Source organism: Hetaerina americana, unplaced genomic scaffold (genome assembly GCF_022747635.1).
Source record: "Hetaerina americana unplaced genomic scaffold, ioHetAmer1.1.p SCAF_23, whole genome shotgun sequence".
Lineage (NCBI taxonomy): Eukaryota > Metazoa > Arthropoda > Insecta > Odonata > Calopterygidae > Hetaerina > Hetaerina americana.
In genome coordinates, this window is record NW_027286797.1 from 4,820,848 (window position 1) to 4,833,519 (window position 12,672).

Genomic DNA, 12,672 nt, shown 5'->3' on the forward strand with positions numbered 1-12,672 from the left:
CCTTTGTTGAAATTGAAAAAATTGTAGAAATGGATAATCTTATGGAAATTGACAGTCAAATTTTAACTTTTTATTAGTTTGCCAAAAGGAAGAAACTCACTCCACTCAATGCTGTTATGTTATGCAGGATGTAATTAGGATTCAGAAACTTTCAAACCTTTTTAATTTAAGACTTAGGCTTGATAATTTTTGTGCCCAAAATTACACCCAATTAATTCACAATAATCTAGAAATAACTGCTGGGATGATGTTTCAACATTTTATATATTTCTTATTATTTGTGAAATACCACAAATATAAAAAATCCTAGCAAATGGAATTAAGCTGTCTGAAATGCATATTCTAAAATAAGTTAATGCTTCCTTGGTTAATCAGTTCTCAGAATATTATCTACTTACATTCTTGCCAAGAATAACTAATTCTAATTTTGATATATTGTTAAAATCATTATAAGTTAGCCTGTACGCAAAAACTGGGAACCAATGTGCATTAATGAAATAGCAAGTGTACTTTTATTTGGACATAAGTTTTATTAAAAGCTATTCCATAACAATTGAGTAGATTTTATAAATTAATGCACTTTCCTCAGATTGTGATATGATCTGATTACTAGTATCTACTTAGGTGGAATGGTATAAATGACATGGAGAAATCTCACCTCAGTGGTAACATATTCAGTCAACTCATAGACTTTTTGTCAAAGTTAACGAATGGTTGAGGAATCATGTTAAATGGCAGTGTTGGGGAAACATTCACAGGGTATCTATTGGGCTTTATTTTTTAACGAGTGATGAATATGTAATTTAGGTATTCCCAGTGAGAAGGAGGTTCAGTTTAGTCCTGTGACTATTTTTTTCTTAACTAAGTCAAATCCCTTAATCAGGTGCTTTAAAGTCAGTCCTTTTAAGCAAACTGTATTTGTGTAAAACGAGGCCTGCCAGCCAGCTGTGGTTAAACACGATGAAGAGTGAAAAGGGATGATTTGTGTGAATGGAAGTATAACTTACTCCACTTTAGTTCTCGGGGAGATCACTTTTCACAATTTCTAAATCTTAGAAGATTTAGAAAGAGAAGAATTAGCCTTCCGCTTTTAAAAAGGAAACATTTATATAAAAGACACTATATCATGTCCAATATCTAGAAAAATGTGTTAGGCTGCTGTATCCATAATTTTAATTATTGTGAAGACATGACCTATTTCGTGTAGCACTAAGAAAATATCAGGAAAACATCCACTTAGTCTGGAAAGTTAGAAAAAAGCCTGGAATTGGAATCCAGAGAATGAGTGGCTGCCCAGTACCAATACCAGCGATCAACAGCAGTTCATATTAAACGAAATAAAATTAACATATTTAATTAATTTTATCACCTTCATTTTCTTGAATGTTGTAATTATTTTTGGTTATTCACCAACTAATAGTGATGCTTCACTATGAATGAAGTAAGTCACCTATTTTTCAATTAAAGTTTTGGCATATAGCTAGGAACTTCTTTCTCTAAATATTAGCTGGCATACCTTGGTTCTATTTTTGACATTTTGAGGGTTTTGTGATGGTAAAACTCTAAATTCTTCATCGTATAGCATGAAATTCCACGAACACCTTGTCCATGCCTTGGTTCACCAAAAACTTGAATAATATCAATTCCCTTTTTCGTTAAACTCCATGCGGAAGAGGGACAATTTAAAACATATTTTTTCAATGGAATTCAATTTAGGAAGTGCCATTAATTTTTCATTGAATTAAGTCAAATTCATTGTACAAAGGTGGTTAGCATTAATCTGGTAATATTTAAGAAATTCATATGGGCTTATATGTTGCACCATATTAGCGCTGATCCTTGAAAAATTTAAATAATGTGAGTAATAAATAACAACTTTTTAATGATTAATAATAAAATATAAAAAATTATAAGAGTTATATTATTACATGAGCTCCCGTAATTTAATATCACTTGGTTGCTTAACATTTAACTACTGCTCAGCCATTTTATTTTGTGTTAGGTGTTTGCTGCATGTTAAATTTCACATGGGGAAAGATACTACCAAGGTGGCCCAAGACCTGAAAGCTATCACTCAATGTTACTCAGGTTGATAGTTTGGAAAAATATCTAACCTCTGTGGGTATCCATGTTTTTAACCTAGGTTAGATATGTGCTTGCATTTGTTCTGGAGCCAGCTCTCTCAAGCATTTACATGCCACTCCATCCCAACTGATTAAATTGTAGGCTGATCCTGCCCCATTCCCCTTTCCATCCATGTTGGATATAAACATGATGCCTAGTACCCAGTATATGGAGGTAAAAGTTGGACAATGGCTGATCCCACCAACATCACACTTAAAACTTGTTTCTGAATTGTCTTTACTTCTCTCAGGTTGCTTACTATTGACTTCCATGTTTCTAGGATCCCCGCTAAAATGATAGCCTGAAACACCAAAACTAATTAAATGCTTTAGATGTATATGGCTGCGTAGATTTTCGCGGCGGTGGCTTGAAGAATTCTGCATGTCCGGGTTTTCACCGCGTTGTTGTTTGAAGCCGACAACAGTTTCGCCGAAGTTTCATCCGGCGTCTTCAGATCTTCGACCTGAAGACGCCGGATGAAACTTCGGCGAAACTGTTGTCGGCTTCAAACAACAACGCGGTGAAAACCCGGACATGCAGAATTCTTTAGATGTATTTTCACAAGAGTGAACATAAAGTTCTAGGTGATTATCCTAATTACCTAATCCACTCTGGACCAGAAACATTTTTGTGCTGGTATTTTTCTAGTATCCAACCCATCGAAATATGCTTAGCATATTCTATGCAAACTTGGGGATTGCAGTGGAAAACTTAATAGTGTGTGTTGTGATTCCTTACTAAAAGCCTCTCATCTCTTTGTGAAAGGTCTGTCAGCCTTCTAAGTTTAGAGCAGTGAATATTTCAAGAATTGTTGGAAATGATTCTCTTTAGGATTTCTCGGATCCCTTTCAAATAGATAGATACGTTGCTTTCCTTTGTGTCCTTGATGGCACCAGTAAGATTCTCTTTAGTATTAGTCCTCCCTTCCTGATTTGCCTTCATATAGTATTTGCTAATCATGCCCAAAATTTCCTTATAAAATACCATTGTGTTATGTTACATGCTTTCATAAGTCTAAAAGAATTAATGGACAAATGAGGTATGAGACATGTTGAGCATATGGACTTCTGGTATGTATAGTAGTTATTTTATCATTGACAACATCAATGTAGAAGACAAATAAGGGATTTTCTCATTTCCAGTAACACCATTAAGAGTGTAGATGTAATAGCCTCCAATAAATAATGGCAAAAACTAATTTTATTAGTGCCAATGTTGGTAGAGTTATATTGAAAAAAGTTGATGCCCTATATTGCCCAACCTTATGACACAGGTGCGTTCCAATAATGAATAACTGATCATAGCACTTTCAGTTATTCATTATGTTCGACTTCCACCACATCACGCCTGACGCTACTCAATTTGTGTTCCAATACTTTGGTTACATAGTGAAATCTGATACCAATTAGGGGTAATAAGGAAATGCACTAATGCTGAAGAAGCTGCTCTGGGGCCCATGGCTCTCAGGACCTCACAATTTTCTTAGAAACAAACACTAGGTAATGCCAAATTTTCATGGAATATTGAAAAAATTAGAATGAATGAATTCATAATACATGGAAAAAAAATCACTGCCCGTGCCGAACTGTAGATTTGCCCAAGATTCCTCACTTGTTTCCTCCTAGAAAGTCATAACTGAAAACTCATGAGAAAGTGTGTTTATGGTTCCAAATTTGCAAAATACAGCAATCGCACTTGTCCCTAGAAATTAGCACTGATAAAATATGTATATTCATGTATAGGTGAGGTGTAACTGTAATATTGCTGTAATTGACCATTATTTTGGCATGGTAAATTCACCCTTAACATTTTTCCAGTATGGTAATCATTTATTTATGCAGAAAAAATATGTGTGTGGTCAAGTATGGCTTAGGATTAGAATCTCATTTGTAGATAATGCTGAATATAGAGGAAATGAACTCCCATGATTGTGGCTTGTTTTATGTATTGGCCCAAATCTTTTCCAGCTCATCCACCTAATCCCAAGCTCAGAACTAAATACAATCGTTGAAGATGGAAAGTAGTCCTTCATGAAGTCAGTTGTAGCTTAGTTGCATAAAATAATTTGGGTGAAATTTCTTGTCAATGTCTTGAGTGAATGTGACAGAATGAAACAAAACTGTGGTAACCCTCAAAGAAGGTAACTATTCATTTTTTAGTTGAAACACTTTTGGGTATTGCATTTTTATTTCAAATGAAAAAGATTTTCTATCCAGTAATTATAGCTAGGTAGAATTCATACTCCTTGGTTCTTGAATGTTTTTCATGCACTATCAGAGCAATTATAATGCTAAATAGCTTTTAACTGTTTCATGACTAGCTGGTAATTAAGTTCTTGGAATAAAACTTGTTTATTATGCTATACAAGGAAAGGTAATGTAGTGCTATGTTAAACTTATTTAATTTTTTCACATGCACAATTAATTTTATGGTTTTTTTTATACTTCAACTTGTGATTCCTTGGTTGCCTTTCTTAAGCTTATATAATAGCTGCATCTTTCTATGGAAATAACCAAAATAACATTTTGCCACCCAACACCATAACCTGAAACATCCCAGTAATAATTGGATATCTATAACTACAGGATATAGGTCATTCATTTAATCATTATGATTTTGAAGATGCCTGGAGTAAATTATTCATTCAAATATCATAAAATGTATGTTGTTTCAAAAAGGGAATGAGATAAAAGTCACTGCCTAGGTTGGAAATAAAATTTACATTACCTACAAATACAGGACATAGAATCACCAATTTTAATGAATCTTTAATTGGATGGCTATCAGAAATTGATGTACTCCTTCAAATAAAATTGTATGTAGTGAGCTAATAAATTCCTAATCCATTGTAATTCATGTGCCTTTCAGTGCCATAAGCTTTTGTGCTTCTTATATTTGTGATTTATTAAAATTTTCAGCAGAATATTTTGTTTGATTTTCCATGAACAACCATTTTTCAATGAGCATTGATATGTATATTTCAGCTTGCTTTGTAATCCTATGCACAGACTGAAATGGGCCATGGGTAATTATACACACAAAAGATGCCAATTTTGAAAATGCTGTTCGCTTAGCAGTAGCATGCTTGTGCATTATGCATGTGACCCATGCAGTAGCAAAATTCATTGTCTTTTCAGGGTGAACACATTGATCCTTTTATTCTCGAAAACTATGGACATGAAATGGCTATTGATTCAGAATGTTGAGAGGGGAAAGGGAAAAAAGCAATCCACCAAAGTAGGAATATATATGAAAAGGAACTTTAAACATTCTTAGACTACGCTGTTAAAAAAACAATTGCTGCTGTTAATGGGGGAATTTAGGTTCATCAGATGTCAGTTATTGACTTCAATAAAAATATGCTTTGTGTTTATATCCAAGCAAAATAGAATGTGGCAACTAAAAACTGAGTTGTACAAAGTGGTGGGAACTGATACACACACTGGAAATTTAAAAATTCAAATATATAATTTAATATCACAACAATTAGAACAAATCAGCTCAAAAGAATTAACACTCTCCCTCAACTTGAAAATTATGTGAACAATTTTTTCTTAAATGAACATCCAAGAAATTGTGTAAAATGATATCAATTCAGCTAAATCAATCAATTAGCTCTTTTCAATAATAAAAAAAAATCTTGACATAACACATTTAACCACAAACTGGAATTTTCATATGTCCTCATATAAGTGTCCACATAGTCTTCTGCAGTTGTTCTCAGGCTTCTGCAACTGAAATCACAACTAGCACCATCAATTTTAGCTGATTCCTGAAAAAGAACAGACACTTTGACTTAATCACCTTTGAAGGTAGAATGAGGAATATGTACTTGGCCTCGCAAGAAATAAAAATTATGAATTATCTCTTAAATCATTTACAAGTATTTGTATCTAGGCCGATCAACTCCTTCAAAAACTAATGCTTGTAATACCTCTTTCAGAATTAGACAAAGTGATTGACTTTAAAGTCTCATGAGAAAATATAAATATATATATAGTTAACGGGTCGTGGTAGTCCAGGGGGTAGAGCGTTGGACTACTAACCGGAGGGTCCCGGGTTTGATTCCTGGGCAAGGCACTCTGGGCACCTGCAGCTCCACCCAAGCTATGTGATATTTCTGGTACCAGGTCTTCCTGGGAAACTATAACCGGCACAGGGAAAGGAACTGGCCCCCCTACCCTGATGTGTTAATTTCACACGCCGTCGGGCTTAGTACTGGGTGAGCTCTACCATCACCTACCAAACCGACCTTCGGCTTTATCACTGTGCTTACGGTTTTATATATATATATATATACATATATATAGTATATTAATGTCACATCGCCAACTAACTCCCGCCATGCCGTTCACCCACTGATAAAACTTATCGCAAATAGAGGAACTTTTCTACTATAGGTTCCCCAATTTTAATGTTTATCTTAGCCATCCGAAGTCATGAGGATCTCTGTACCTTCATTTTATTAGTTTCTTTTCATACCTATGCTACAGATTCTGCAATGCGCTTTAGTAATGATTGAAACCATGGAGGAAGTAAGATGTACTTCATTTACAAAAGTTTATATTAATATTAATTTGGACTAATTTAAGTTGCACCTAATATTTAGGAGAACTCAAAAATGAAAGTGAGAACACAATGCTAACTCAAGGCATGGCTCCATTCTGTGACTGATAATGAAAAAGAATATTGCCACGGGCCAAGAAGTAGAATGAACAACCTGGGCCACTTCAACAGAATTTAGCATGGCAGGAGAAACAGGAAACTTATAAAAAATATCCCATCCCAACATCTGCTCTGAAAAGACGTGCTGATTTTATGGGCACTGTCCTGTGCATGGAAGTCAACAGTTGATTGACTCACCCACGTGGATAACCATTAACATCCATGTGTCAACTGAATTCTCATAGCAGCAAGGGTGACTCTTTCCTTTTCCTTTCTAAATTTGAAAAATATTTAAAGCTATCATGCCAGGTTTAACATGCCTTATATTTTGATGCACAGACAAGGCAAGACATTGAATTCACCGGTAAAATACAGAACCATTATAATTTAAATTTTTTCACAGGGAACATGGGTATTTTGAAGTCTAATTTTGTTAGTTCCTTGAATTTTGAAATGCTAAGGTCCGCACATGCATTATGAATATCAAAATTTAGGCTTAAGAATGAAAAAATATCAGACATGATAGCTACCTAGCTTTTGCTCTAAATCATTTATCTGTAGGTGCTGATCTGCCACTAGAACCAACAAATCCTCGTGGTCACTTCGTAGTTGGCTAAGCTCTTCCTCAGCTTTCCTTGCTTTTGACAGCTGCAATCTGGTATCTTCTAATTCTCTTGAGAGATCATTTACCTGGAAAATCATTGAGTGTTTCATCACACTACCTCTTTTCAAAAAATGACACACAGCGTAATTTCACAAGAGTGATGGTTAAAGGTAAAAAATGAGTGGTTGAGGGCTAACCAAACAATTTAATTAGCCGAACTTTAATTGCAATGCAAATCTATAGACATATCGCCCCATCATACGAATCCTTCATTTGAACGATTCACAATGGTATGTTCTTTTAGAATTCACTACATATATACTTACTAATTGCTGCAAGCTAACCACGTCCATTTTTCCAGCTAGGCTTGAATCACCCAGACTCTGCATGGAAGAATCACTTGTCTTATTACTAGTATTTGAAAGGTCAACCTGAAATTTTGAGTGTGTTTAACATGAATTATATTACAAATACCCAGTAGTATGACAAATGACATCAAATTCTATTGAATCACATTTTTCAACATGCAACTCACTGTTTGAGTGCCCACGTCCTTCTTCAATAGGTAGTTAGTAGAGGGCATGGTTAGTTTTGAGGTCACATCTTCATCTTCCCCTCCACATGCACCCTCAATACTCTGAAGGGACAACTGCGTGATACGAAGCAATTTTTCCACCTCAGATCTTTCTAGGTCTTCCAACTTTTCAATCAAAGAACTACCACCATCCCCACTACTTAGTATTTGAGCTTTTAGAAGTAAATTTTGTTCTTTCAGCAACCGAAATGAGGCTTCAAGTCCATTTATAGCCACCTAAGTGCAATGAAATTATATACACATTACGTACAACTATACACACATGAAGGCATTTATCAGCTATGAACATCACAGAATGAATGACTATGTATTGCTTTGCAATGCACTTTTAGCCTTTGAAATATTTCTATTTTAAACTGGTAGTTTGGAGTACACACTATTTTTAGCTTACAAACTTGCCTTTGTGCATGGGAAACTTATCGTGATTGAGAAAAAAACAGGAGAAGCATAATTGGTCACAGGAGAACACACCTGTTTGGTCTCTAATTCCACTTCTCTTGACTTAATTTCATGCAATAGATCTTTGACTGTTTCTTCTCTTTGGCGGAGGCGAATTGCTAGCATATCCTTCTCTCCGAGAAGATGAGAATTTTCACCGGACCCATTGGCAAACTCCAGTTGTGGCTTAGCTGTTAAAGTCTTGATAATTACACCTAAAATGTAATATTTGTATGATAAACTTACATTATACTTGAGGCAAGATAAAGTTTATGACATATATACTTTAAATTAATGATACCATAATCATAAATAAATGCATAGTTCTATCAAGCTGTGCAATATGAAATTCATAAGTAAATCACTATCAAGACACATGATCTGTAATATGCAAATAATTTACTTATGTCATGAACTTTTTGCTACGAACATTTTTCACTGAAAGGACATGATTACATTTCCAAATATTCTAGAAAGATATTAACTAATAAGATAACAAACATCAAGATGAAGATGTCTATTCATCCTAGACAGAGAAATCCCAACAGTGGATGCTAGGATTGCACATTATCACATACATGGAAATAGAAAATTACTAGAGAATCTGATACCAATCAATTTTTTCCCTTGGACAGTGCCAATCAATATCTCCATGAGATATGAAAAATATTGAGAAATGGATACTTCCACTGCAGGAAATTTTTAAACGTCTCAAAAGAGGATATTAAGTGCCCAGCATGGGCGAGCCAGGTGCTTGAGGGGGGTGAAAAAAAGGAGGGAGGATTGGTAGAATGATTGAGTGATAAGCTGTATCATTGAAAAATTGGACAGATGTAAAGTAAATATGGAAATACATGAAAACATAAAGAAAGCCTCTCTTTATCTTGGTATCAAAGGTAAATGAAAACCAATCACCCCAATGCCATAAACCACCTATGCCAAGGGACCTTATGCATAATTAGTAGACAAAATTATAAACAATTCCCCTGACTGCATGGGCACTGCATGCAGTACTCCTCAGACAAAAGATCAGCTTTGGTTTTGGCTAAGGGTGGTAGGCCTATGGCCTGCAGTACCCAATTACTCCCAAGCTCACCACCTGACTGAGAAAATATAGCTGAAATAAGGGATCAGCATTAATCAAATGCATTATTATTCAAAGAAAATGGGGATCGAGATGGTGCGGGGGCTAACGTACTGGCTTCCCACCCTGAGGGCGCGGGTTCAAATCCCGGCGGTGTTGAATATTTTTCAGAGGTATCTCGATCCCTACTTGAGGTGCTTTGTGGAGGGTACTTTGAGTGAGTACGCCGTCCGTCGGATGGGACGTTAAACTGCGGACCTCTTGGCGCCTTTCGTAAAGAGTAGGCTAATGCCGACGCCGGGTTTCTCTCCACCCTTCATCCTTTCCTGTCCATCCCCTATGGCGCAAATGACCTTAGCTGTCGGTCGCCTCCCCTCAAAACTACTACTACTCAAAGAAAATCATTGGGAAGGGCTAGCAATAAGTATTATTTACTTTTAATTATTAATACAATGGAAAGTCATTAAATGACTCACAATACTGGATAGAAGCAATAGCAATAAAAGTAACTTCCGGAAATTTGTACACAATTTTCTACATATTCACCCTTTACATTCCATTTACACTCATCCCTTCTCTTTTACAAGTCCTTAGTAGCTGGCAGCAAAAATGTTTTTTGTTTGTTGTCACAGCCACGAGCTCTAAGGCCTATGGCACCATCATTTTCAAAATTTTGGCCACCCAAATGACTTTTTAGGAGCACAAACAGATGAAAATCACTCGGGACAAAGTCGGGAGTGTTTGGTGGCTGGTCCGAGCAACCCCAATGAAATGTTCATCACGGCTCATGCATTTGTCTTGCTGATGCTTGTGACTAACTCATCGACTTACTCACATAGTTACTGAATGGGAAAAGAGACTCAATCTCATCCATAGGTAAATATACTTTTGACAAGTGCGTGTTGCAGACAAGAGCCTCAATTCTGTTCTCTAGACAACACATCCATGTCAGATGTGAAATTCACATTGAGACCCATCGGAAAACCTTTGGAAGAGGGGAAAATGTCTACCCAAGCATGGAAAAATTCTCAGAACTCATCAACATTGAAGGATAATAACATAAGAAGCAGATGTCTCTAAAGAAAATATATACTCTTAGTGTTAGGAAAGAGCTGCAAAACATATTTATGGGACTGGATGTAATCCAGATATTCCCCCTCCCTCCACTACCTGCTCACAGTACTAATATTTCAAATAATTCCAAAACATTTGCTGATCAAACTACAGCACCAAGCACAATTCAATCTAGCAATTTCACACCTCAGCTATCTTACCTTCTAATGCTTTGTACAGTCTGCAGAATTCATGATCAAGAAGAAGCTCACTGGGTTGTTTTGGCTGGAGCTGAGGCTGTTTGGCTGCTTTACTGTAAAATTCATGCCGGGAAACCTCTCCCAGCTTGTCTAGGTATATTTCGAGGCCAATTCTTTTTACGATGAGTTGTTTCAGGTTTTCCTGGAACATCATAGTGAAAATGATTAGTGAGCACCTATACAGGTGTAGTTTTCATGAGTACGTCCTTTTTAAATGCTAACTAGCAAACACTAGTATCTCATTCTCCATGATTTCAAATTACTCAATACGTAATTAAATTACCTGAGTATAGCTTCCGACAGAATCGTCATTAAAATAAATGCAAATTCCCAGCAGGAAAGCACAAGCACCTTGGACCAATTCCTCATTTTCATCATGCTCATTGGACCCAGACTGAAAAGAGGAAACGACCATGAAGAGTTCAAATTGCATGAGGTGGGTGAAATTCTTCACTCTTCAAAAGCAACAATTTCAGAGTGTAAAAATCATTCGCCTTGACAAGGCGAATGATTTTTACACTCTGAAATTGTTGCATTGAAATGCACAGTAGCGGATGACTTCATTAAAAGTTACTGTTGCGGCATCTCCCGCAGGTTCTTTGGAATTTGTCTTCAAAAGCAGTCAATTTAAATTATTTGCCAGCATTTTAAGTGCCTATCCACTTCATTATTCCTACGGCATTTACCTCGAGTGATAGAAGGAAAAATTCACGAAACATAATGTAAAATTAAGACATCAACAGCAGAAAGAAAATATTTTCCACTAATGATTTCACACAGACCAAACAATATCTATAAAAGGAAAATGGATCGAACCTCTCACAGGAAAAGGGTGATACCATTAAACACCTTAATCATACTATGACATACTAAGGCTGGATGTAGAAAAGAAAGCATAATTAAGCTGCTTCCAAAAATCCAACTGTTCTTGTTACAAGCGAAACCTTTACAGGAATACACGGCTATAATCATACAACAGATCACACTTATACGGAAGTACCATTATCAATAGTAAAAATAATATTCCCACTCAAAAGCATAAGGATAAAAAAGGAGAAGCAAGTGCATGTGTTGACTACACAAGCTTGATTTCCAGCACAGCAATGATAGCACTTCTGTTCATCAACAAAGAATGGAAAATAGAGAAAATGATTACTTACAGGTAGGTGAAATTACTAAGAGGCTTGGGGATAGAAAGGGTAAGGGCACAAATGCATGGCATCAGGTCAGTATAATGAGGCCACTGATAAATTTGAATATAGAATGCAATCATAATGTATTTTTTGTTTTGTGGATGCTGAAGAGGAGTGTTACAGATTGAGATGGCCCCAATTAATGAATCTATAGCAGAGGATAGGAGAGGCCTGGAAGGACAGCCAACTTATGCAAATAAAGCAAAGGACTGCCAATATTTAAATAAAAGAAAAGGGCCTCCCTTTTCAAATATGCCTCATAAAACCATATACTTTTCTTTAAAATGAACTGGCAATCAAAAACCATCATACATCAAAACAAAGAAGCAGCACTATCGACTTAGGCTGACCTCACTGCTATGAACATTCGCTTTCCAGACATGCATTTTTGACAGAAACTGCTACAACGGATCTACTGTGTAGAGGCATATAACCCACACACACACTTTAAAATACGTGGATCTTACTCCTCAAAGTTGCTTTGTAGTTTCAACCAGCTTACAGGAATAAATATTTATTTCTAAATTTCATCATAAAAGTATTATATGTAGCCATCATTTCCGTTTAGTTAAGAAACAAATCAAGCTTCAGACCAAATGAACTGAAGTGTTTCTCAAGCCCTTCAATTCACACTCACAAGGATTAGCATATGTGCT

At 35.9% G+C, this 12,672-nt stretch overlaps 2 protein-coding genes across 2 annotated transcripts in view; one reads left to right on the forward strand and one right to left on the reverse strand.

Moving 5' to 3' along the window:
- Positions 1-2,448, forward strand: part of Kank (KN motif and ankyrin repeat domain-containing protein 2 kank) — a 37,153-nt gene extending 34,705 nt beyond the window's left edge. Inside the window, exon 14 of the mRNA XM_071586509.1 lies at positions 1-2,448. This exon is cut by the window's left edge and continues 1,212 nt beyond it. The gene's annotated coding sequence lies outside the window, so the exon portion shown is untranslated.
- A 3,126-nt stretch (positions 2,449-5,574) lies between these two features.
- The window catches only part of p115 (General vesicular transport factor p115), a 32,414-nt gene continuing 25,316 nt past the window's right edge, over positions 5,575-12,672 (reverse strand). Inside the window, exons 11-17 of the mRNA XM_071586462.1 lie at positions 11,107-11,217; positions 10,785-10,965; positions 8,460-8,641; positions 7,929-8,204; positions 7,720-7,824; positions 7,320-7,479; positions 5,575-5,896 (exon numbers count right to left, since the gene is read on the reverse strand). Coding sequence (XP_071442563.1) covers positions 5,886-5,896; positions 7,320-7,479; positions 7,720-7,824; positions 7,929-8,204; positions 8,460-8,641; positions 10,785-10,965; positions 11,107-11,217 — 1,026 coding nt within the window. The 3' untranslated portion in view covers positions 5,575-5,885. The remainder of the gene's footprint in view (positions 5,897-7,319; positions 7,480-7,719; positions 7,825-7,928; positions 8,205-8,459; positions 8,642-10,784; positions 10,966-11,106; positions 11,218-12,672) is intronic.